At 45.8% G+C, this 27098-nt stretch overlaps 1 protein-coding gene across 1 annotated transcript in view; it reads right to left on the bottom strand.

The window, feature by feature from the left end:
• LOC146809449 (tubby protein-like) overlaps positions 1–27098 on the bottom strand; it is a 150340-nt gene that overhangs the window by 92171 nt on the left and 31071 nt on the right. The window contains exons 3-4 of the mRNA XM_085614342.1: positions 11522–11566; positions 9553–9604 (exon numbers count right to left, since the gene is read on the bottom strand). Of these exons, the coding sequence (XP_085470468.1) occupies positions 9553–9604; positions 11522–11566 (97 nt within the window). The remainder of the gene's footprint in view (positions 1–9552; positions 9605–11521; positions 11567–27098) is intronic.

Here is a 27098-nt window from a genome sequence, read left to right as displayed (position 1 = left end):
ATTGTGCCATCTTTGATAAATACCTAAACACTTATAGACAAGTACTGTGCAGGGCCACTTTCTAAAGATGTCTGGGTCTCTACTGACATATACAGTGCAATGAGATATGTGACGTATGCCTAAACCCTTAAAAACACATAGTGACCGATTTACAAAGGTAAACTGAGACGAAACTCTAACTTCACGACTTTCGGTATTCACAAAGGGCATTTACGAGTAGTAAAGTTAGACTTTTGTCTGAGTTTAACTTAAGTTTTGGTCACTGCCACCACGAGAAATAAAACACCATCCTGACATTGTGTACTGTAGCAAACCTTCTCTCCCTTTGAACTGAGGGCAGACCTGCACATTCTAGAGACTTTCAGCAGGCGAAAGAAACATTATCCCTCCTGGTTTTTGAATGACTCCGAGGATTTTGAAAACGTTGTCAAATTGCCTTATTCAACTACCCACATCTAGCTGTGAGATTTATTGAAGTCAGCTCTTCATCTTATATAGTTTTCATGCATTTATTGTTTCTAGACAACCAAATTATCTGAAAAGTAAGGTCTGTGTGCTTAATAATAAATCCAGTTGTGTTTGAATACTGAACTTACAATTCTAGTGTTTGCCCGTTCAGTCCCCACAACTGTTCTTTCAGGTTCCTGACACTTTATATGCCGCTCGGTCCTAAGCCATTCACTACTAGAGGAACGAGTCCATTGTTAAATGTAAAGGCATCGTGGGCCAGGGGCCTTTAAGGTGCATGTTCAGTAACTCTGGACAATAGGGACTAGGCCTGGTCTCATCTATACACTAAGGGGCTCATTACGATGTTTGGCGGAAAGCCTCTGCCTGATACCTCTCGGATTCAGGACCGACCTCCTTGCAGTCGGCGGTTCCTACCGCCGGATTACGATGCAACTGAACACTGTTCGGTCAGATTCCCATTTATAACACAAGTTCCTATGGACAAATGGGGTGTGTATGTAAAACCCTGCACCATGTCGCAGGCACCCCATGGTGCCTGCCACACAGTGCAGGGTTTTACAGGGGGGTATTTTAGGTACCCCTTGGGCCACCAATCGTAGGCCGTGAGGGCTAGGGGGCCCTGCCAGGGGCCCCCAAAGTCACTTTCCGACAGCCTTTCTGTCTCTGAAAGGCTGGCAGGGAAAGGCTGTTGTAAGCCGACATCGTAATCCCGACGGCGGAAACACTGTCCATAGGGGGTTACTGTGCGGTTCCGATCAACAGGAATACTCTGCGAGTCGGTCGGAACTGAGTCGGAATGATTGGCCGGTTTACGTTCCGACTGCGAACATCGTAATCGGGCAGTCGGATTGTAAACCAACCGAGTTGGTCAGAAGGGTCTGACGTGGTCGGGAACTTTCCGACTGTCGGGCAGAGGCTTTCAGCCCAACATCATAATGAGCCCCTAAATTGTGAAATTCAGGATATCTACAACATTTAAACAAGCAGCAAAGGTGCATTTTGGTAAAGATTGTTTCCATAATTATTAGCCATCTCGTCATTTTTGGCCTTGCATTTTAATAACTTATTTTACATTGCATTTCATTGCACTTACAGTTTTTTGCTATTTTTTTGCGTCACTGTCAAGGGCAGTGTTGAATTGTGCTAATTCAAGGCTTGTCAATATACCTTAAAAGGAGTTGGCATTTTCTTCGACCCGCAGAATAAACTCAGTCTGTGCAGCAAGTGTCTAACCTGCTGAGCTATTTTACCAGGAAAGCACATTTTTGATCCACCTTTTCTGTGAAAAAGACTGTGGAAACTCGATGCCAAGCTGTTGGGTTCTGGATAACCTTTTATATCTGGCTGCCCCTTAGTTGCACGAACTGCGACAATGTTGACACCTCATTAAAAGGTTAAAGAGCAGTATCACGGCTAGAATTGGAAACTTATGCTTTAACTTATGCTATGTTATTGAGCACAAATAAGACCTACTGGCTGTTTAGAAAACATAAAATCGTGCACACCCAGCAACCATATAGAAGGGAGTTAGGCTACAAAATGAAAGAATTTCTGCTACTGAATTAAAAGGACTGTGCAGAGCACAAGGAAAATGGCTGCTGACACCGAAGAATGTGTCAAAGTCGACACCAGAAGGGCAGCACGCCCACAAGCTAGCCAGCCGTGATAGACTCAACAATGCAAGACATCCAGAGGGAGGCATTGCACCTCCCTCTGCCCCTGCTGTTACGGCTGCTAGTACCATGCAGTCATCACAAGACTGGTCGAGGAGTTCCAGGTCAGAGGTCAGACGTGGAGACACCCAACAGAGCCACTGCCACTCTCATTTTGGAGGACGGGTTACTCTGTGACTAATGTGACAGATATCCTTTCTGCATCTATACATGTGCCATAAAATATGATGCACTTGTAATGAGGTGGGTGGGATAGCCATCAAGTTTATGCCAGAGGAACCCTCATGCCAAACTCTACATCAGATCCTTAGTTGGTTCTTGCCAAGGTGGAAATCACCAGGCCATGATGCACACTGCGAGGGCAGGCCCGGGAGAGGCCGGATCCTGCCTGTCGTGGATGATTACAGAGCTACCTGGATCCTTACAGAGCAATGAGTGTTCTGGACAGTGCTTAATTTGTGTTCAGCACTGGCACATAATTGTCAGTACCGGCACTTACGACAGCTGCCACATGGCACTGTATATCTAATTTAGAGATGAGGACAATAATAGTTGTTTATGCGTTCAATATACAATAAAAATGACTAATACCTGCTGCCCAAGTCATTCTTATAGCACTAAATGATATGGAATACAATGACTTAGTACACTTTTAGGAGGGGGGTGGTTAGTAGTTATGTTGGTACTGTCATTGGCAGCGCAGGCAAGGGCAATGCATGGTTCAGGCTGCAATTGCCTGCTGACGAGGGCTCTGACACATATTTTTTACAAATTAAGCACTGGTTCTGGAAGATATCTGATCGTTTCTAGACACCAAGAGCAGTGCTGCGTCTGTGTAATATCTGGAACCTTTAAGGCATGGAGTGGGGGGGGCAGGCAGGGCGTAACTTGGTCAGTAAGATTGGGGGTGTGAGGCTCAGATTTTCCAACAATCACGGTGGCATATAATGTTAAAATACATTGTACGACCAGCAGGGCGCACGAGAGGGGCTTAATGGGCAGTGTAAAGGGAGAGAAATGTGGATTGGTTGGAGAACTAAGGGGCCGATTAGGATGGTGGGCGGACTTTCGCCCGCCCACCACCCTAGCGGTGCTGGGACCGGCCGCCAGTGGTGCGGCGTTCCCGCACTGGCGATTAGGATGCCACCGCCACCATGGCGGTGGCATCCTCTATTCCCAGCATTGTGGCGGACGGTGCTCACAGCACTGCCCGCCACAATGCTGGGAATGCACGTTGTGCATTGTCATGCACAAGGTCACAGGCACCCCGCGGTGCCTGCCACCTTGTCCGTGACAATGTAGAGGGGTACCATAGGTACCCCCCATGTGCACCCCCCACACTCTCAATACCATGGGGGCCCGCAACGGGTCCCCGAAAGCAAAACCTGCCTGGCTTTCCATGGCGGGGTCTCCGCCATGGAAAGCCCTGCACCGCTGCCCATTCTAATATGGATGGCGGTGTCTAGCAGACACCGCCAACATATCCAGCCCCTTTTCCACCTGGTCGACTGGTCGATCGGCGGAAAACCGGCAGACGGTCTTTCCGTCCACCGGGGTCCCCCCGCCATACTAATATGGCAGGGGGGGAAATGGGTGGCGGGCGGGGTCTGACGTAGAGCGGATCACCACCGCCATGCGGGCGGTGGCGATCCGTCCTACATCATAATAGACCCCTAAGTGAGGAAAAATACAGCATTTCGAAAAATACATATTTTTGAGGACCTTAAAAACAGCGGGAGAGTGTGTGTGCGTTTTTGTCTCTGTGTATGTAATAATAATCCTGGTGAAATCCGACAGCCAACTCTCTCTCTCTCTCTCTCTCTCTCTCTTTGCAAGGCTGTGATACATCCAGCTTCTTCGCATATATTCAATGACACCATTTGGAAAATGCCGCCTGAGGCCATTTCAAGTCTCTCACCTTAACCCTCACAATTGCAGCATCCCAGCAGTGAATGCCATTTCTCATTAGGGTGACCAGAATTTTAAAGCCCCAAAACAGGTCATTTCACAAAAATAGATGAAGGACTATGATTTTTTTTAATCCAAGCGCATAGAATGTCAGCACTCTGCAGCACAGGATTACAGAAGAGGCAGTGAGAAAATAAAAAAGAATAATTTTTAAAGCCAGTATCATGCCTGCTAATTAAATAGCTTTCTTTAAACAGCTTTTAACTATTCCTGCTTTGGAATACACAAAAAGGCACCTCCCACCGTTTTATGTCGACCATTTCTAACAAGCATTGGAAATGCAATAGGTCTAGCATTTGCTTACGTTAGAGCTATTAGCGTTGTAAATGGCGTTGTAAATGACTAGGGAGATATTCTCAAGAACGTGCGATAATCATCGCCAAAATAGGTTAGCGCAATGTTTCATATCGCCGCCTATCGTGGGAAAATAACTCTGTGTTAACTTCCTATTCAGAACATGGCAGTAACATGCGACAGATTCCCGATTACGCGTCAAATGTCCGCAATAAAATCACTGGGATGGCGATAAAAATCTATACCTGAACGTGAAAAAAGCTGCGATGGGTCCAACAGCGATAAAAATACAGCGATAAGCAGTGCCACGCCTGCAAGTCCCACCAGTTAAGCGGGGAAAAAATCAATATAAAAACTGCAGCAAAAACACAAACAAAACACATACAACTGCGAAACACCATGGAGGTAGCCGGAGCAAGCACAGAGGACAACCAGAACCCCACAAGCCCCATGGAAGACCAGCCTGGGACCATCACTGGGGAGACGGTGGCAGGAGTTGGGGGACCAGACACTACGCAACAGGACCTGAGCTAACAGCAACTGGGTGAGTAACGACCAGGGACTGTGGGGACGGGGGCAGATGGGCACAATGGCACACATGCACAATTAAGTATAGCACATCTGCGGACAAACCATGCCCAAGAGTCACACCTCCGACCAAGAGCCCAATTTACCCAAGTCTGCAACATCTCAGCACTGTATAAGCACAGAAGTGAAAGGCACACTGCCTGAAAGGGATAAGGGCCCGCAAAATCAAAGCTAAAGGGGCAACGCCCCCCACAATGCAGCACACACACAAAAGAATCCGAGCACCTCAACATTGTCAACAATGTGGTACAAACTGCAACACTTTCACAACAGAACAGAGGACACAACTGCTGCCGCTTGTGTGCAGAAAATGGCCATTCGCATTTGGCATAGCAGGAAACTGTGAGATGACAATGTACAAGCACAACCTCACATCCCTGATGGTGTAAAAATGTCAACTAACTGTCCCGCATCAAATAGGCATCTCCTCACAAACAGTCACAATGTACATTGCCATGCAGTCTGTTAGTAAACTTGTACAATGCGTGAACATACATGTGAACACAATGTCAATATGCATCTCCCTTTCACATTGCAGAGGGACAATCAACACCTCCTGCAGGGCAGACCCAAAAACACAGCACTGATGATGAAGAGGACCTCCCCAACATCGACACCGATGCCCTTCAACAGCTCATGGACAGCTCTGGCACCCCACCCCAGGGGCAGGGGAGCCCAGCTGCATCCAGGAGCCCCCCCCCCCTGTACAGACCACACAGCAGGAAGCACCCACCACCATGGCTGTCTACCAGGACCCCCACAACCAACACATGGCATTCCAACGCCATGTGTTACGGTTCCAGGAGACAATGGCTGATCAGGGGCGGGTGGGGTTTGACCTCATGGCAGCCAAACTAAATGCCATAAGTGGGTGTCCAAGTCCCATCAGGGACCACTTACAGCCCCTAATGGACACCCACTGTCCGCTCCATGCTCTCCAACAATCCATGGCTGACACCGCTGGAGTCATGACTATGAGCCAAGAACAACTGTCTAGTCAGAGTGGCTCCAGCGATGTCAGCCGGGAGTTGGGACACATAAGGAGAATGATGAAGAGCTTGGAGTGGATGCAGGCAGAAACAATGTTTGCCACGCCTGCACACCAGCGAGATGTAGCTGGGATCTTCCATGCCCTACAGATCCTCTTCATGGCATTGCCACCACAAGGCCTGGCGCAGATGAATGCTGCTGCTACCACTCCATCCACATCTCCTCTCCCTGAAGTGTCAGTGCCACACAGTGCGGGAGACATTCTACCTCCGGCTCCTTATGTGTCACTGCTACACAGTGATGTAGACAGAACACCACCACCAACATGTGCGGCACCTGACACATCAGAGGACAATGATGATGACAAATCCAGCTTTGTGCTCAGAATGAAGTGGTAGCATTCATCTCCGCCATATGGCTGGTTTCAGCTTGCTTCCGCACTCTGCATCATGCCCTGGAATAACACCTTCCACTGTCCCCTGATACACTTAGCGACACTCACCTTGGAACTCGACATTGACTGCCATACTTTTCTGGTTACCAATGACACAGCAATCACACTGCGGACTGAAGTCTTCCACTTCCGCTGAACTTGTCAATCCCTAAAGGACTCTGGCTGGCCCTCCATGGGGCAACAATGTGAAGTGGGGTTTGCATGGCCCTGTACTGCTCCAGCTTCAACACAACCACTGAACTTGAATAAAATATTGTAATTCACACAGTAACAGGGTTGGACGGGGGCAGCAAGATTGGAGATTGGGTCTGACCGGGCAAAGCCAGGGTCACCGCTCGTCCATCGGCTGCCGCCGAGCCTTGCACAGACGGTTCACCTGACGGGCTGGGAGCCGCGGGGGCATGTGGCTGACCACTCAGTACACTGGGTGCTTACAGAGCAAGACTGCCCGAGGAGGGCTGGGGCAGCCCGTACCAGTGTGGGCGGAGGAGTCCAATGGCGGGGTGTGAATAGAAGGCATCTATTGGTCTTTTGCGAGCACAGGTCTGTCAGTAATTAAAAAAAAAATACAACTTAGAGCATCGCGCTTTGCAGCCGGAATGACAAAAAGAAAGCGCTCACCCACTAATTAAAGAACACAGTATCCCACCGCAAGTAAAGGATCGAGTCTGGGTGGGCGGGCCAAAAGGAGACATGGCAGTAACAAGGAGGGACTAAAAAGCCTCCTTCACAATAGAAAGCCAGCATTTAGCCTGAACTATAACTTAAACCAATGAGAAGGAGCGGAGCTTCAAGTCCCCTTCTGAAAGCGTATTGATCACAATAAGCCTCACAGAGCGAATAGCGCATGCGCGCTCCAGCGCTTGGTCTCTGAGACCTAAAAACCACAACATAAGCTAAATTTCCTGAAAACTGCCTGGACAGTTGGTGGGAAACCGGGACTGTCTCGGCAAATCTAGAATGCCTGGTCACCAAATTTCTCATCCTAGGGAGGTGCAGGCGGCAGCCTGTTGCCTGCTGAGTGTGTGGGCTGAATGAAACCCAGCCATGCATATCTTATCATGGAGTCTAACTTTCCACTTTCTTGCTTGACCCTTCCAACCCTGCCACTTCCCCCATGCCACTGCCCACCTTGATACTGTCCACAATTATACTGTTCACCACTCTGACACTGTCCACTCAGAATCAGCTGACCCAGACACGGACAGCCATGAAACTGCAGACTCCCTCACTTGTTGCCCCGACAGTACACACGCTGACATTGCGGGGGACGAGGACGGGAGTTCTTCCGATTTTCCAACAATCACGCTGGAGTATCTTGTGAATGTACATGACATGATAAGCAGGTCAAGAGGGACTTAAGGGGCAGTGCGTTAGGAGTACTTCAAATACAACCTTTTTTTGAACAAACTAACATTTTGAGACGTGTGTGTGTGCGCGTGTCTTTGTCTGTATGTGACATCCGAAGGACACCATACTTAAAGCACTTGTACCCGACTATTTACTAAAGGATACATTTTTATTGGCGTGTAAACCCTCCCCCCCTGCACCCGAAGCTACGCCACTGAGTATGACTATAGAAGATCATTCTAGACATTCACACAGAGCAGTAACAGGCCTGAGGGACACCAGACTACTGTAGACATACACACAGAGCAGTACCAGGCCTGAGGGACACCAGAGTATTGTAGACATACACACAGAGCACTAACAGCCTGAGGGACACCAGAGTACTGTAGACATACACACTGTGCACTACCATGCCTGAAGGACACCAGCGTATTGTAGACATAAACACAAAGCAGTAACAGGCCTGAGGGAGTATTGTAGACATACACACAGAGTAGTAACAGGCCTGAGAGACACCAGAGTATTGTAGACATACACACAGAGTAGTAACAGGCCTGAGGGACATCAGAGTACTGTAGACATACACACAGAGCAGTAACAGGCCTGAGGGACACCCGAGTACTGTAGACATACACACAGAGCAGTACCAGGCCTGAAGGACACCAACATATTGTAGACATACACACAGAGCAGTAACAGGCCTGAGGGACACCAACGTATTGTAGACATACACACAGAGCAGTAACAGGCCTGAGGGACATCAGACTACTGTAGACGTACACACAGAGCAGTACCAGGCCTGAGGGACACCAGAGTATTGTAGACATACACACAGAGCACTAACAGCCTGAGGGACACCAGAGTACTGTAGACATACACACTGTGCACTACCATGCCTGAAGGACACCAGCGTATTGTAGACATAAACACAAAGCAGTAACAGGCCTGAGGGAGTATTGTAGACATACACGCAGAGTAGTAACAGGCCTGAGAGACACCAGAGTATTGTAGACATACACACAGAGTAGTAACAGGCCTGAGGGACATCAGAGTACTGTAGACATACACACGGTGCAGTACCAGGCCTGAAGGACACCAACGTATTGTAGACATACACACAGAGCAGTAACAGGCCAGAGGGACACCAGACTACTGTAGACATACACACAGAGCAGTACCAGGCCTGAGGGACACCAGAGTATTGTAGACATACACACAGAGCACTAATAGCCTGAGGGACACCAGAGTACTGTAGACATACACACCGTGCAGTACCAGGCCTGAAGGATACCCGTGTATTGTAGACATACACACAGAGCAGTAACAGGCCTGAGGGACACCAGAGTATTGTAGACATACGCACAGAAGAGTAACAGGCCTGAGGGACACCAGAGTACTGTAGACATACACATGGTGCAGTACCAGGCCTGAGGGACACCAGAGTACTGTAGACATACACACGGTGCAGTACCAGGCCTGAGGGACGCCAGAGTACTGTAGAAATACATACAGTGCAGTACCAGGCCCGGGGAAACACCAGTGCATTGTAGATATACACACAGTGCTGTACCAGGCCAGAGGGACACCAGAGTACTGTAGAAATACACACAGTGCAGTACCAGGCCCGAGGAACACCTGTGCATTGTAGATATACACACAGTGCTGTACCAAGCCAGAGGGACACCAGAGTATTGTAGACATACACACAGTGTAGTACCAGGCCAGAGGGACATCAGAGTATTGTAGATATACACAACTAGATACCTGAATGTCCAGCCGCTGTTGCCGCAAGCTAAGATGCTCATCGTCGGTCATGCTGAAGTAGTCCAGAGTGGAGTAAGATTGGTCACAAAGGAAAAAGAGAGAAAAAAATTGGTTTGTAACAATGATTATCTGTGTAAAAAACACCTATCGACAGTGAACGCATCTGTAAGGCACCTGGTGGGAGGATCAATGCAAGCCATTTACAAGCTCTAGGTGTCAATTTGTCGATCGTTTATGCTTCTAGAGCCAGGGCAGCGCCATCTTGTTGGTGTAGCTTCTGGTAGCAGTGGATTGTTTTACTGCTGCGCCTGCTGGTGGAGTCACCAGCAGACACTGCATCCCTTTCCCTTAGTCCACGTCACAGACCCAGGAGCAAAGGGCACGGGCCGGAGCGTTATGCAGTCGCAAAAACCCAAGGCAGATCATGTACAGGAGCAGACAGGATGGTACAGGAGCAGAGGATAGCATGAGCAGAGAGGATGGCACAGGAGCAGAAGGCCAGCTTTAGGAACACAGCGCGGAAAGCACGATCAGGTCAAACAGCTGCAGGTGTGCACCACTGGAACAGGAGCGGAATTTAGTGGCTGAAGAGGATGGCATTGAAAGGAACAAAAGCCAAGAGGAAGAAGCAGGGTCACTTTTTGTGACGTTCCGTGACACAGGAGCCTTCTCCATATTTACGAGACAGCACTAAGCCACTTTTTTGGGCTCAATGCTGCCTTGTAAATATCGTTCCCTTTACCGCTGTTTTCTGTGTTAAAGCGGGGCGTGCAATAGGTGCTGCTGGAGGTGTTCCCAGCAACATCCAAGGCTTTTTGACACTGCCAGAGAAACCGTAAGTCTGAGGCAGCGCCTAAAACTTACTCCTTCCTAGCGGAGGTGTAAGGGAAGCACAATGAGGAGAAATATCTTCATTTCTCCTCGTTTTTCCTTTTTCTATGTGTGCTATCTAAGACTGAGCCTGACCTAGCACTGAAGCTAAGCCCATCTTTAGCCTTAATATCGATGCTCCCTGAACACGAAACACTGGTCCTAAGCCCTAAACGTACACATAGCCTCAACCCTAACCCACTTTATAACCTGCTATTTGCTTTTAATTTCAAATTCACATTTTGTTAAAAAGTTTTAAACTTTTGTCTTTCAAACTGTTGTTTTTTTCTAACTTTCATTTTCAAACTTTCGTTTTTTCAATTTTTTTATTTTCAAAATTTCAGCTAATAAAATAATGGCATTCAAATAAAAGGCAAAGAGAACACGTGTAGGTAGGGATCAGCTGCAGAAGCTGAGGGCGGGCAAGGCAGCAGCAGAGATCCTACCATTTCGATAGAGAAGCGACAGCGTCACCTAGGGGCCATCAAGGAAATGGTGGGATAAATAAAGTGTATAATCACAGGAAGTGAATGGAAATAAAGGAGAGGTAAATGAGGGGAGGGAGGAGTGTTGCAATGGGGTAAGCTCGGGGTGTGATAGATCGGTGCGCAGCGGAAATAATCATAGGGCAAGGAAAAGGGACACAGACATTAGGGTGCTAGAGCCGGGGACGAGAATATTATAGTGTTGGGCCAGGTGATTCAAACAGTGTTGAGGAGAATTGATACCGGGGTCAGAGAGAGGCCACCCAGGAGGGCAGGAAGATGGCCAAGGGGACCCCGGAAGGTGCGCAATAACCCAGGTAACCTTGCAAGAAGGCGTAGCACCAGAAATAATTGGGCGGCTTTAAGCACGGACGAGTGGGCGCACCGGAAGGTCAGATAATGGCCGTACTAGAGTGTCGGGTGTAGGCTGCGCGGGGGTAGGCCGAGGGGGGGGGGGGGAGGGGTGACTGGGAATGAAGGAACGAGAGGCTCGGGCAGGATTTAGATGTCAATGGTTAAACTGCAAGAGGATTGAAGTACAGAGATGGATATGATGTAGAGATGTATATGAGACCCCAAACATCAGTGATGCGTCACAAAGAAACGGTTCTTACCACACAAAAGATGTCAGAGAGCTGCCACAGAAGTGTTCGTCAGACCTATAGGAAGAAAGGAAGGCATACATGGTTATCACTTTAAACATAAGGTCACTGGTCTGGCCTATCTCCAAATTACAGACTTTTCATTTCAATAACCGCATGCCTCTTCCAATCCTCACCAGCAATGGCATAGCCAGGTCCAATGCCCTGCCAAGCACTGTTGTCCTGGTAGGTGATAACAGAAGCAAGAATTAAAGTGAAGTGGACCTTTCACCACCCTGAGCTCCGGTGTCACTGCACCTGCTGCACATATGTTAGCTACGCCCCTCCCCCGAAACGCCTTCCATCCCAGCCCCCAGGATCCCCAGACTTGAAGGCTCACCAAACTATTCCATTACTGCCACAGGACCTCCGGCGCCATGCTCCCTGCCTCCTATAGCAGCCTCATCCAGTTCCGAAGAGGTGGTGTTAGAAATTGCATTTGAGAAACCAGCTGCCCTTCCTAGCATCTGGCTGTAGATAGCGTTAGCTGTCGGCTGCCAATGCTTATGAGATCCGTGCAGGGCCACAGAATATTGCGGACGATTAAAGTGCAATTGACTCAGTTGTGTAGTTGATGTGATTTGTAGTTCCTGAATAGTAATTTCCTATGTCAAAATGTCATAGACATTGAATAATTGTGCTGTCAGGTGTCTACTAGGGGTATTACAAACAAACATTTATTTTTAGGATGAACCTACCTGACAGCTCAGCCGGCTGGTTGCTAAAGACTTTTCAGGAACATTCTGAAAGCTGACCGAAGAATGCAATCCGCCCATTGCTTACCCTTGGTTTTTTGGTTTGTAACCAACATTTGTTTGCTTTCTATTTGCTAGCTTTATTTGTTCTAAGCTACCCAGCATGTCTTTGCCCCACCGGTGGAGCATAGCTTGTTTACTGTATTCTTCCATGAGTGTTTGCTTCTGTAAACAGGCCTTTAAATTTTGTTCTCATCTTGTCACATTCACTGAGCTTTTAAAGACAGAAGCTCCGTCTTCCAGGGGAGCTTGGCGTTTACTTTTCTTTCTCTGACTTCAAAGTGAGAAGATTTATCTGACAATCTGAGGGGTGTGAAAGGAAACGCTTTTTTCTAGCACACAACAAAATTTAAATCTCTGTAAATGAACCGTGAACATATTTCAGAATATATCAGAATTAAGAAAGCACAAATGAAGCACATTTTTGTAATTCTGAAGTGGGCTGGCAACACATTTTAATGCTATCAAAACAAATCAGTACAGTAGGTGAGGACATTTCTACACATTGGGCCCGATTCACAGAACTAACTTAAGACAAAATCCTAAACTTACTACCATTTTCGTATTCACAGAATGCACTTACTCATTTTGGTATTCACAGAAGACACTTACTCACTTCGGTATTCACAGAAGTTAGGAGTCCTAACTTTAGGCCTCCTAAATGCCTTCTGTGAATACCGAAAGTCTTAAAATTAGGATTTTTCTCAGTTTAGGAGTCCTAAAGTTAGGACTCCTAACTTTACTACTACTAAACTGAGAAAAATCCTAATTTTAAGGCTTTCGGTATTCACAGAAGGCATTTAGGAGTCCTAAAGTTAGGAGTCCTAACTTTACTACTACTAAATTGAGAAAAATCCTTATTTTAAGACTTTCGGTATTCACAGAAGGCATTTAGGAGTCCTAAAGTTAGGAGTCCTAACTATACTACTACTAAACTGAGAAAAATCCTAATTTTAAGGCTTTTGGTATTCACAGAAGGCATTTAGGAGTCCTAAAGTTAGGAGTCCTAACTGTACTACTACTAAACTGAGAAAAATCCTAATTTTAAGGCTTTCGGTATTCACAGAAGGCATTTAGGAGTCCTAAAGTTAGGACTCCTAACTTCTGTGAATACCGAAATGAGTAAGTGCCTTCTGTGAATACTAAAATGAGTAAGTGCCTTCTGTGAATACCAAAATGGTAGTAGTTTAGGATTTTGTCTTAAGTTGGTTCTGTGAATCGGGCCCATAATCATTTGTGCACTGTATAGTTTTATCAGTAAAACTCTATGTCTGTGCAAATGTAATAGTTATTTCAATTGAAAATGTGTTTTCTTTAATGGCAGTGCACTAACACACCATACATACTACACTCTATGACACTCCTCAGCACTCTACTCTACTCCATTCTATGCCACTCTACGACAGTCTACACCACTCCACTCTGTGCCACTCCACAACAGTCTATGCCACTCCACTCTATGACACTGTACTCCACTCTGTTCTGCTCTACTTCACGCTACACAACTTCACTCTACGACACTGCACCCTACTCCACTCTACGCTCCTGCACTCTACACTCTACGTCACACTACTCTACTCCATTCTATGACACGCTACTCTACTCCATTCTACAACACTCCACATCACTTCACTCTTTGACACTCTACTCCACTCAGCCTTCTCGACCCCACTCCACTCTACGACATTCTATTACACTTAACTCCACTCTATCACTCTTTACACCTTTCTACTCTACAACATTCTATTACACTCTAATCTACAACACTCTATGGCACTTCACACTAGGGGCCATTCTACTCCTCCCTCCTACACTCCTCTGTATGGCATTCCACTGTATGACACTCCACTCTATGACACTCCACTCTATGACACTCCACTCTAGGGCACTCTAGGGCACTGCACTTCCCTCTACAACACTCCACTCAACAAACCTTTATGACACTCCACTGTATGCCACTCTACTCCATTCCACTCTATGCCACTCTACAACCCTCCACTCTATGACACTCTAGATCACTCCACTCTACGCCACTTTACACCAGTCCACATAATTCTAAGACACCCCGATCTATGACACTCTAGTCTACTCTATTTTACGACACTCTATGCAGTCCACTGTACTACATTCCACACCACTTTACTCCACTCTATGACACTCCAGCCCTCTGACAGTTTAGGCAAGTAAGGATATTTTTTGTAAAGTTGCTTTTCTTTAATGTTTATTAAAAATCTGACTCCATCTTTGAATTGGACTTTTAATAAATGTAAAAAATAGTTGCTTAATCATTTTTCTAGCTGGTCCAATTCCCTCAATACAGTATTACTATTTTAATCTGTACTGTGGTTTTCCACACCAGACACCTAGACCTCCCACAGTGAAAAAAGCCTTTTGGGCCTTGTCACTGTAGGGACATGGTAACATGACTTTTCTACATGTCGCACTTTCAAATACTATCTACCCTAGCTTGTCGGCTGTAAGGCATACATAGGAGTGACTTATTACTGCAGGTTCTACTGTAGCAGTCAGGCTACACAGGATAGGCCTGAAGTCATGTTTGCCCTGCTACTAAAATGTAGTAAAACAAGTGAATAGCTATGTAATGATTATTCTCGATGACTTCAGGAGTCAATACACCCAAAAGCACTATATCCCTGACTACGAATTTTGTGTTCTTTATTTCATTGAATACATTGAAAAAAGGTAATAAAAATACATTTTAATAGGTCCCGGGTGAAATTTCTACACCATATACTATGGACTTGTGGGTAAGTTATAATTGCCAAATAGGAATAAGCCAATTCTAGTTAACAGGGGTAACGTCTACAGAGTTCTAAAGCTAGCAAAAGATTAAAAAAACGACAGTAACCATGCAGAAAAAGACGGATTTTTACATTCTCTGGTCATTATAGGCTTCCTGACGCGGGTTAAGGGAAAATGTTAGAGGTCAGGCCTTAATTGATTGAGAGAAGTTGTCCATGCACAAGCATCCATCAGTCACAGGGGCCTGGATATCAACTAGTAGCAGTGCGTTTGGGTATGGAGACCAACGCTCCTCGTACTTACCATAGGCATGCAAACAATCAACGTTATAGCTCAGGAGAGCTTTTAGGGTCTCATGTGTATACATTTCAATAATACGAGGTAGTTCTGGTGTAATAGGGGGTCCTCTAAAAAGCACAACAACAAGGTGGGAAGTGCAGGGCTACTCCAAGGCCTTAGTGGGAGCTTAGCCAGATGAGAAAGGCCCAGATTGTTAACATTATGCAGACCCGCACAATAGACTCTACCAGCGGTGGCTTGTGCACAAGAAATGCCCTCAGAATGAGAAGTCAGTGAGCCTGTTATTCACAGAGTGACACTGGGTAGAATAATAGTCAAGTGATAGAAGTACTGACCCCCTGCAGCCTTTCCCAGATGACCATATGGTTTAGTCTGGGTACCAGACACCATCATGTCCATGATAGCAGAGATGCCAACAATAAAAAAAGATGCCTTCAATAGACCTAAATGTTATTTAATTCAAGGAACATCGCCCTAACTTGTTTCTGATACCAATGAATTAATTATATTCATTATTTCTTATGATTTATTTTGTCTTTGACTTACACACGAGACACTCATGATCCCAATCAGTGTTTCCTTGTGATGTGTTTATTGTAAATATATGTGAAACCCCAAGTGTAGTGATTAAACAGTCATGATAAAAAAATATCCATTCACATGTCTGTTTTTACAAACCAGTGTACTAGTTGGACAACACATAACATTGGCTTTAATATGTACAACACAATCTAATCACTAGCATCCCCAATTAGAGCAGGAGATCGGGAGTATTTGTCCTACTTTTACTGCTGAGTGTATTTTCCTCTATCAGTTTCATCTTTTACATCAGTTTGATAACATTGTATATAATGTCCCTCATATCCACGTATCAGTGCATTACGACATCCTATAAGGACAACAGCGCAGAGAACTTCCATAGGACTGAAATATGTTTTTCAGTAACCTGGGCTATGTTTCTTGTGTCTAATAATTTATTTCTATGAGGGATGTGAGGTACTGGACTATGGTATTTCATCTATAATTCAACATGGGTTTAATTTCGAACACAAAGGAAAGACGGGTTATGGGACAAATATAACTGCACCTATCATCCAGTGGGGTTACAGTTAGTCCTTCTCTTAGGGTGCCAGGAATCTGAGGCTCAATACCCCTAAGCCTCCTAGGATACGATATCCTACAAATCTTAACAGTACAATATGATCCAGCACTCCAAATAATGTCCATCAAATATAATAGTAAATGAAAAAAGTTTCAAATCCATTCAGCAGGCATGGTTTCAGTTTTCTTTATTCAAATTCTTCTTAACACAACCGTAGCCAACGTGTTCTGTCCCTAAGGACTTCTTCAGGGCATTTGTAATATGGTGAGACTTTCTTCATAGCTCCCTCTCAGAACACCCCCTTATGCAGCCTTATATACTTCCAATGATATCTAATCTTAATGACCGTAATCCTTATTAGTCCCGGATCCAATTTGTATCATTCAGCCCTGTAGGGCTCCGAGTGTAAGTCTATCACAATTTGTTAACAGCGTGAGATGCTCCCGTCGTATAGTCCATTCGAATTAGATATCATTGGAAGTATATAAGGCCGCATAAGAGGGTGTTCTGAGAGGGAGCGACTCTTTTCATATGCTCATCTGATGACTATAAAGAAAGGCTCACCATATTACAAATGCCCTGAAGAAGTCCGTAGGGACGAAACGCGTTGGCTACGGTCGTTTATTTTTTTTGACAATAGATTTTATTAAGATTTTACATCCAACGGGGTGTGCCCCCAACAAATAATGGTCATAATTTGCACAAATCAACACATTACAAATCAGTGATAAGGGTATCCTCCGAGGATCAATAAAACACACACACCAACACCCCCCGCCTTCCACCTCCCCCACCCCCTGCACCGCACATCCCGCTGAAAACATTATATAGGCATATAAACAGATAGGCATATCGCTGTATCGGTCAATCCCCGGGCCAGACCAGGAGGACACTAAATGTCCGTCTATGTGTTCCTGAGTTGTGGACTTGGGAAAGATAGAAAGATCAATGCCACGGTATTTGGCCCATGCAGACCAGACCTTCTCGTGCTTTTGCGGACACCCCGAGCCTGGAATACCACCACCTCGGCAGACATACATTTATCTAATGCAGATTTCCAGGCCGCCACCCCGGGAGGAGAAGAGGACTTCCACTGTTGGGCTATGTCGCGCTTGGCCAATGTGAGACCTAAAAAGAGCAGGTGTCTTTTGTACAGGTTCCCTCCTATATCGTCAGTACTGTGGAGAAGAGTCAGTCGGGGATCTGCCCGGAGGGCCCAACCCAGTACCCGCCCCAGGCATGACAACACACTCGACCAAAAATGACCCGGCACTGTGCAACCCCAAACCGTATGTATAAAGGAGCCCTCCTCTGACCGGCATCTGAGGCAAGTGGGAGAGGAAATAGCCCCCATCTTCCAAAGGCGGAGACGGGTGTAATACACTCGATGAAGGTATTTAAACTGGATCAGCCGGTATCTCGAGGACACCGCAGAACCCCTAGGGCTAGCCAGAGCCTCAGTCCAATCATCGTCAGAGAGGGTCGGCACATCTGCCTCCCAAGCTGCTCTTAGGTTCGTCTTGGCATGTGTGGTCAGTGTCTGATAAAGGTGGCGGATTTTGTGTCCCCCCAGATCCCCCATCAATAACCTACCCTCTAGGGGGTGGAAATCCGGCAACAATGTAAGGTGCTTAATCAGGGGAGATAAGGCGTGGCGGAGCTGGAGGTATTTATGGAACTGGGACTTGTTGAGATCGAACTCCTCCTGCAGCCTTTGAAAGGTTTTAAGTGTGGGCCCACGCATCACATCGCCCAGTGTCGAGATCCCTATGGTATCCCAGCGACGGAAACCGGGTAAGCCCGAGACCGGTAAGAGGGGTGTCTCGCGCGTAAGCATGCCCCACCAACCCATGGACCTCAAAACACGTCTCCATATCTGACTCGCCGTGCGGCTGGCCGGAGGAAGGGCCTCTAGAGCAGAGTTGCTGTATAGGAGACCTAGTAGTGGGTACACCTCCAGGAAGAGACGTTCCACCGCGTAAGCCGGGTCATCTTGCGGACTATACCACCAGTCGTTGATGACTAGCAGCTGGGACGGCCAGTAGTAGGACGGCACGTTTGCTGCTGCAATACCCCCACAATAAGTGGATTGGACACTGGTCGCTAAAGCCACCCAGACCGCTCCGCCGCCCCATAGGAAACTGTTGAGGAGAGCGTTCACCTGGCGAAACCAGGACGGCGGGATAAAGTGAGGGTAATTCTGAAGTCTGTATAACAAGCGCGGCAAGGACACCATTTTAAAAATTGCAGAGCGGCCATATAGAGACAGAGGAAGATTGGACCATATTGTTGTCTCCTCCCGGACCTTAGGGAGCAAGGGGGCAATAATAAGCGACCACGTCAAGGCGGGACCCCAAGGTATTTAAAGCCGTCCCGTGCCACGACTAGCTGTGAGGCCCAGTCTTGACTGCCCTGATCCCCACAAATCGGGAATAGCGTCGACTTAGACGGGTTAGCGTGTAGCCCAGTCGTTTCGCCAAAGACACGCAAAATTTGTGGCTACGGTCGTTTTAAGAAGAATTTGAATAAAGAAAATTCAAACCATACCTGCTGAATGGATTTGAAACTTTTTTCACTTACTATTATATTTGATGGACATTATTTAGAGTGCTGGGTCATATTGTACTGTTATGGTTTTAATGTCGATCATCAGAGTCCTGGTATTCCATTGCTATTTCTTTACACAATACAACAATTACATGCAGGTTCCCGTCTACATTCATTAGGTTGCTCTGGCTTGCATTGCTTGCCCGTGCCTGAGATCAGCACAGGTCTCTTCTTCCTATTGCCAGTCCCTAACAATCAATGGGCCTGGGAGAGCACTTTATTACCTCTGATGTTGAAGGTTACACTGCTGCTTGCCTTAAGTACCATTTGTTAATTTCCCATGTGCTTGCTTCAGTGAGGCTAAACAGTCACAACCCTATAAATGCGGACCTGGAAGCCAGTACTCTCAATCAAGTTCCAAGGACAATTTATTGAATTCTGCAAAGTAATCCCACACACAATCATCCTAGGCTAGTCCTGTGCACATGCTTGTGGTTTTCAACCCCTAGGAGGGGAAAGCCTCAAATTGTTGGCCAAGCTTCCACACAATTTAAGGCTCTGATGTAGGGTACACTAGAATTGGACTCACTGAGTAAGTCCTTTCTGTTTATAGTGCCTAGTTCACAAGCAATGTCTTGCATAATTTATGGAACATTAGTGGTACAAATCAACACCTAGGAGCCAGCTATGAGATTTAATTGGCCTCCTCCTTTTCATATTTGCTCTTTGCCTCTCAGAAAAAGCCACAGGATTCCCCTATATCTTTGAACTCCAGTACAGGTTAAGGAGGAAAGGCCTTCTCCAATTGATTAAAGATCACTGGAAGTATAAGCAACAACTGAAGAACGATACTGTGAGAAAGTGCCCCTGTTGGCGACACTGTACACTCGGACACTGCTAAACAGGCCCCAGTGCATATGGTCTGGCCCCTAAATTATGTAAAAATTGGCTAACTCCTCATTAGCAATTTTAACTTTCCTATAAGGCCATACTAATGGTGCCCAAAATACACCCATAAGCAAAAGACACACAATTGATGGACGGAATGCAGAACAAATCAAAACATTCACCCCCAGTCAAGAGATCTGGGTTAAATCCATCATTCTTTTGCTCACCATACCACCCCAGTTTAGACCTGGCCATATGGAAATCAGTCTTGACCCTGTGCCTCATGGGAACAGTCCAGCCCGAACTGCCAAGCCAGGTCCTCCTTGGACCGGAAACAAGCATCCTAGGACCGGTTTCGGGGTTTCACCCCTCTTCAGCCAGGATAGCTTGAATCCAGGGGCACAATGACCCCAAGAATGATGGAATATTAAGTATTAATTCTGCTATCTTTATATTAGGACCAGCTAGAAATATGATTAAACCACTACTTTTAATATTTATTAAAATCCCAACTCAATGGGGAAGTCACAGTTTCAATAGATTTTAATGAAATTTAACTTTTAGAATGTTACCTTTTCCCTCCCTGAAGCTCATGGAGGCTAATTTGCATTAGCCCTCTCGCAGTGGTCCAGTGAGTGCTTAGCCCTGATTAGGCGTGAAAACTGCTCCCAGAGCAGAGACAATGGCTTGACTGTTGGGAGGTGCTTTCTCTTCCCCTAGCATTTCTTCATTTACTTCAAAGTAGCCTTCCCTGTCACAGGCAAATATTAGGTGATGCCTGGAAAAGCCATTACCTTTGTCCTCCTTGTCAGGCAGGTGCCAAATGCAGTAAGGGGAGAAGTGCACCAGAACTGGTTTGAACTGACAAAGGAGGGTACTGATCATTTCCCAGGCCACACCTCAGGGTGGGCACACAGGTCCTGCACAAGGAACGAAGAGTTTGTCATCTTGGATTTTAGGAGGGAGGGTTATGTGGGATTGTTTGAAATAGGTGGCCAGATACAGGGGGCCAAGTTAGGCCCACTGTACAAAGTACCTTTAAAACGGGTTCCGGAGCATTGTAAGAACCTGTATAGTGGATGAGTCAAGCAGAGGTGATGCCGATGGGCTGCGGGGCAGTGATGCGAGGTCCTGCATGCCTCAAGCAGTGGCAGTTATGAGAAGCTGTGGGACTGCGATGCAAGATCCTGCATTTAGATGCGTTGTGCAGCAGCGCTTCTGAAGAGCTGCGTGCGATGCATCGCGCTGCTTGGATTATGCTTGGATCACAGCTGTGTTGGCAGAGCTCCTTCTGGTCCACTTCCAAGGGTCTAGGTGGGGGGCACCACTTGGGGGACAAAACTCACCACAGGCAGCGCCCAGGTGCTGCATCCAAGGTGGTTGGAGCATGTTTTGTCCCTGAGGCTCTTATCAGGAGGCCAGCCAGCTAACCCTTGGAGTCACTATGTTGTTCTTCGGATCAAGAGGCAGGTCCAGTCTTTCTCACATAGGCAGCAGGGAAACAGAGTAGGAGTCATGCTTGAAGAAGTGCAGCACAGCAGTCCTTCCTCTGAGTCTTAAACAGATCCAGATGAGTATTAAAGAGTTGGATCTGAGGATCCAATATTTAAACTTGATGCCAGCTTTGAAGCAGGAGATGTTTCTAGAGGTTTCCACCCCCAGACTTGTTTGGAATTTCCTGCCTCCCTGCCTTGGCCCCAGCTTGTCTGGAGGCACAACAGACTGGTATGAAACCCCTTTGTGAGTGTGTTGGGGAAAGGTTTTGTGATGTGTGCATGGTGGATAACAGCTCATACCCTATCAGGTCAGAGTTGGCCCGTCCTTCCAACACATATTCCCCTTTTCTCCCACTGTCTGAGAGCAATACACCCAGACGAACTGCCAGCTACACCTATTCATGCGATCCATGATATAGGCACCAAAATGGTTAGGACAAACAAATGACAACTTTCTAAAAGTGGCATTTTCAGAATTGACTTAATATCCAACTTTACCATGAAAGAGAGTTTTAATTTACAATTCTCAGGAGACCAAACTCAACTTTCATACCTGCTCCCAATAGAAAGTTATCACTTATTAAATGTAATAAGGTAAGCTAATGTTGGGAGAAGTAGGCTTCACAGTAGTCAAAACTAATTTAGGAGTTTTTGACTACAAGGACTTGTAAAACCTAGAAGTACATGTGAAACTTCTTAAATACATTGCACCCTGCCCTATGGGCTGTTTAGGGTCTACCCTAGGGGAGGTGACATATGTGTGTTAAAAAGGGAGGGTTAGGCCTGGCAAAAGGTTTATCTGCCGTGTTGAAATTGCTGTTTAAAACTGCACACACAGGCTGCAGTAGCAGGTCTGAGACATGTTTAAAGAGCCACTTATGTGGGTGGCAAAATGGGTGCCGCTGGCCCACTAGTAGTATTTAATGTACAGACCATGGGTACATGTGGTTCCACTTTACTAGGAACTTACAAATAGATTAAACATGCAAATTGTGTGGATGCCAATTTCACCATGTTTAAAAGAGCGAGCACTTTAGCACTATTTAGCAGTGGTAAAGTGCATAGAGTCCTAGGGCCAACAAAAATGCATTCAGCAAAAATAGGAGGAGTAAGGCAAAACGTTTAGGGGAAGACCAGACTAAGGTTTACAGGTCTAACACCAACCTATACACATCTTACGACAACCATCCCCTACTATTCTGAATACCTCCAGCATTTATTTGTCCACGTCTTCCAACCCTCATTAATAATAGACTCAATACCATAAGCTAGTTCCATTACTGGAGCTAGACTCTACCTTTTTAAGTCGCAAGGCCAGGAGATTCTATCCATTCCAAATATAGATACACCAGACAGTGCCAATCACAGAACAATCTGCCTCAACTGATCCCACAATATGGACCAGCATGATCTAGCCATTAGTTTTCACCAATCTCAGGCCCAGGGTGACCTGCCTATGTCTACTGCAGCACTGCCAGCCTCTACTGACATCATGCCGAAGAACATCAGCTTCAATTGGCTTCAGGCCCATCACCAGAATATACTAATTGCCAGAACCAGGTAAAGAGCCTCTTCCCATTCCAGGCCTATCTGCTATACTCATTCAAGCCCTAAGACCATCATTATCTTCCCACACCAGCCACACGACCACCAACTAGTTTCCATCACCAGTCCGTTTTATCCCAGGATCACAAGCATCTGCTTATCTCAAAGTTATTATCTTCTACTCATCAACGAATCCCTAACCTCTATCTACTGCATACTCTACCTCTACCCTACTCTGGCCTCTACCTGGGATATCTCCATGGCCGTTTGCCTCTCTCCCTTCCCTGGGCCTTGGTAAACTATGCTCTACCCATAACAGGGTTTTGAATGTTTTAATCACTTTACTTCCCAATTACCACTTGATATATATATATATATGTTATCTACTGGTGGTCGCCAGTAGGTAGTTATAGTTAGGACCAGGTTTCATTGGGAAGAGCATTTTTTGTTTTGCTAATAACTTTGGTGCCATTTTGCAAATCTTCACAAACTTTTCAAAACTAGTTTGCTACTCTCTTTAGCTGCTGTCCGGAAAGTTTCAGGCGGATCTGTCAGGGGCTTAGAAAAGAGGGAGGGGTCCCAAAACACGTTTTCCCCATGCAATTTTCAATAGGGATTTTAGACACAACTAAAGCCTAACCGCTGAACAGAATTACACCAAATTTGGCAAAAAGCTAGATCTTGATCCAGAAAGAGTGATTTTAGTATTTTGTGCAAATATGTTCAGTAGTTCTGAAGTCATTAAAGAATAAAGATTTATCGACATCTAGAGTAATGGATCCACGAGCCAACAACAATGCAGTGATTGGCTAGCCGCAACCTGAGAGGAAAGTTGTGGCTGAAATTTTGTGTGTCAGGATTCAGTTTACAGAAAGGAAATATAAAACTTAAAACTGGTAGAAGGGGTCAGGGTAGAGCTACCCATGGGGCTCATGAAGTGGTCTGTGAGGGATCCCTCGTGGGCAAGATATTGCCCAAAATGTTTTTTTTGAGGTGCTAGAGGATCTGCAGATACTCGTGGTGCTCAGCGTGGCCCCACATGTGAATCCTCAATGGATCCACGGACCCACACCCCAATCGAAACAAAATACACCCTCTCACACCTCCATACAGTCACTCACACACCCTCTCACACACCCATACAGTCACTGATACATCCACTTAGTGAACCAGAGAACCACTCACACACCCACTCACAGACCTACACAGGCACTCATACACCTACTCACACACCTTTTCAGTAAAACCACTGACTCACTCACATACATGCAACTACTCACACACCACTCATACATTCACCCATCACACATTCACCTACTTCCTCACACACCCACTCACACACCCATACAGTCATTCGAACCCCCTCTAACACACCCATATGGTCACTGATACATCCACGCATTATCCCAGATGATCACTCACACACCCACTCACAAACCCACACAGGCACTCACACATTCACTCACCCACCCACGTATGCTGCATGCAGGTGTTGGCCGAAGGCTGTGCGTGGTTGGCTGCATGCGGACAGTGGGTGGCAGCAGTTGGATTAATGTATGGTGATTAACTATGCGAGTCTTGTAGCCAACATTCATTTCGCTTGGCCTTTGGCCGTGCGTAGTATGGGGTAGGCCGCAAGGCCTGGTCGCAGGCCAGGCCCTGCGGCTAACTCCTGTTGTGCACATCAACGGTTGGATTAACGTATGAGCTGCGTGTGACATGCATATCCGAAACATTATGAACGTCAATTGATCCAGGTACCCACAAGAAATGGAATTATTCCATCAGATAAAGGCCGTATGACAAGAGTAATAATTTTGTTTTATACAAACACATACAGGCACTCAGCCCCAATGTTCTGGGTCATTCCACTCCCGCGATCATAAACATGCAGTTATTTAGCTTAGTCATGTCACACGCAGCTTAAATGTGTTTGTACTTCAACACGACTAACAGTGTTAATAATTATCTATTCAGTGACAATATGGAGAGACACTGTTTTAATTGAAGGCACCAGTTTCGTTTTGTTTTCAATAAAGCATTATAGTTTGAATATGTTAAATAAACTACCACTCCCAGAATGCCTCATGATGGGCAGGTCGGGATAGCTGGTATATAAATGTAGAAATCAAAGATGGACTTGTGTAAAAACCGTGATCAGGAACCGTTGAGTTCAAAACGCGTTGGTTGAGACAAGGTCATTAAACTTATGAATTTACATCCAGGAAGAGTGCGGCTACTTTCTTTTTGCTTTTGAAAATACTTGTGAGGCTGTCCTACCTCACGGCCAGCGGCCAGCACCAGCTTTTCTAGCGCTCCCCCCGCAAGGGCGTTTTGTTGAACTTCATATATATATATATATATATATATATATATATATATATATCACGCTTATTCCTCCGTAGCTTTTCCCCGCTGACGGTTCTCCTGGAGAGAAAGGCACGGACCCAACTTGTAGTGCAAATAGTCTTTATTTCTCTGTCGCCATTACGCGTTTCGGCTCGCCTGAGCCTTGATCACATATATATATATATATATAAATTTATCAGCAGAGAAAACGTTGTGCGCCCAATGTCTGCGTTTAGAAAATGTTCTTTATTTACTGATAATGCCACAGATCCAATGCGTTTTTGCTCCAATCTGCGAGCCTTGATCACAGGTAAACATTACCCATAAACCAATTGATTTAAAGTTGTCATGTGCTTAAGCAAAACAAAAATAAAAGACATACTATTACATCCCACAAAGTCTCGCCTCCTTGATTTGTATCACCTACAATCATGTATAAATATGGTTTACCATTCATGGCAATTTTGGGCACCCAATCATGACAAATTACTTTCAATTAGACATCACTATGTAAATATAAAATGAAAGTGCTTATATGCATAAAAAATGGAATATACCATATGAATCCAGATTTAAAGTGCTCATATGTGTCTAGAAATGGGAACTTAAATGATATCACAAAACACCTCCTCCAAAGAGCAGACAGAGGACACAAACGGGGTTTTCATGGTTGTTTATTCACGAGAACTGGACGGCATGACCGGTTTCTGCTGTGCGCCTTCTTCAAATGCCAAAGTTCATTGCTCAAAATAGGCTCCTCCTTACTAAATATATATATAATTTTTACAATTTGTCATCAATAAGGACCATTCTTAATCACTTCACAAGCCTGCATTATAACAAATTGATCTTATGTAGGCAATACCATAAAGATCACGGATTTCAAATGTTCAATGCTTATGACAAAAATATATATAACGAGTGGAGATAGGAAGCAGAGATGAAAAGAACGGACATTCTACCATATAATGTTGTCCGGTATTCCACCTCAAATTATAAAATGGTTGTTTTATTTCAGGAAGATCCATTAGTTACAAATTTCTCATACCCAAAGTAGTCCTCTGATATCAGAAAACAAAGATTTAAAGTGCTTATGTATAAAAGGATTGAAAACTAACAAAACAACCTTGCATATTTCACAACATTGTTCCTCTAAATACCATATATCATGCACTCTAAGCATTAGAAAACATACTATATCAATTATACACGTCTTAAAGCTCAGTGCAATCCGATCCAGTTGGATTGTACTCCGCGGCTAATCACCCGTGAAGGTATGCAGGTGCTGAGAGAACTGCTACCAGGACTCATTCAAATAACCAGGACTTGGGCCCTTTTCTGAATTCCAGCAGGGAGGATGAGGTCCATAGGTGAAGTGGGAGGTCGTTCCAAGACTTTGAGGCGAGGTGGGAACTGAGCGTCCTCCACTGTTGCTACGGCAGAAGCAGGGTGTGGGTGAGGAAGAGGATGGCAGAGTGCAGGTGTCTGAACGGGAGATGGAAATTCAGTCGGTGGTTGATGTACCCTGGTCCTAGGGTATGGAGGGCTTTGAAGGTGTGGATCAGCATCTTGAACTAGCATCTCTTCTGACTGGAGAACAAATGGAGCTTCTTGAGATGGGGGTGATATGGGTCCGCCTGGGGAAGCTGCTGAGTCCTGTATCATCTGAGTCTAGCTGCTGAGTCCTGATTTGTCTGCAGTCTCTTGAGGAGTTGTGCGGTGATACCTGCATAGAATGTGTTGCCGTAGTCAAGTCGGCTGGTGACCAGGGCTTGAGTGATGTTGCATCTAGTTTCAATGAGGAG

The sequence above is a fragment of the Triturus cristatus genome, chromosome 7, assembly GCF_964204655.1.
Source record: "Triturus cristatus chromosome 7, aTriCri1.1, whole genome shotgun sequence".
NCBI classification, from domain to species: Eukaryota; Metazoa; Chordata; class Amphibia; order Caudata; family Salamandridae; genus Triturus; species Triturus cristatus.
Note: the sequence above shows the minus strand (reverse complement) of the source record. Positions and strands in the feature narration are given on the sequence as shown.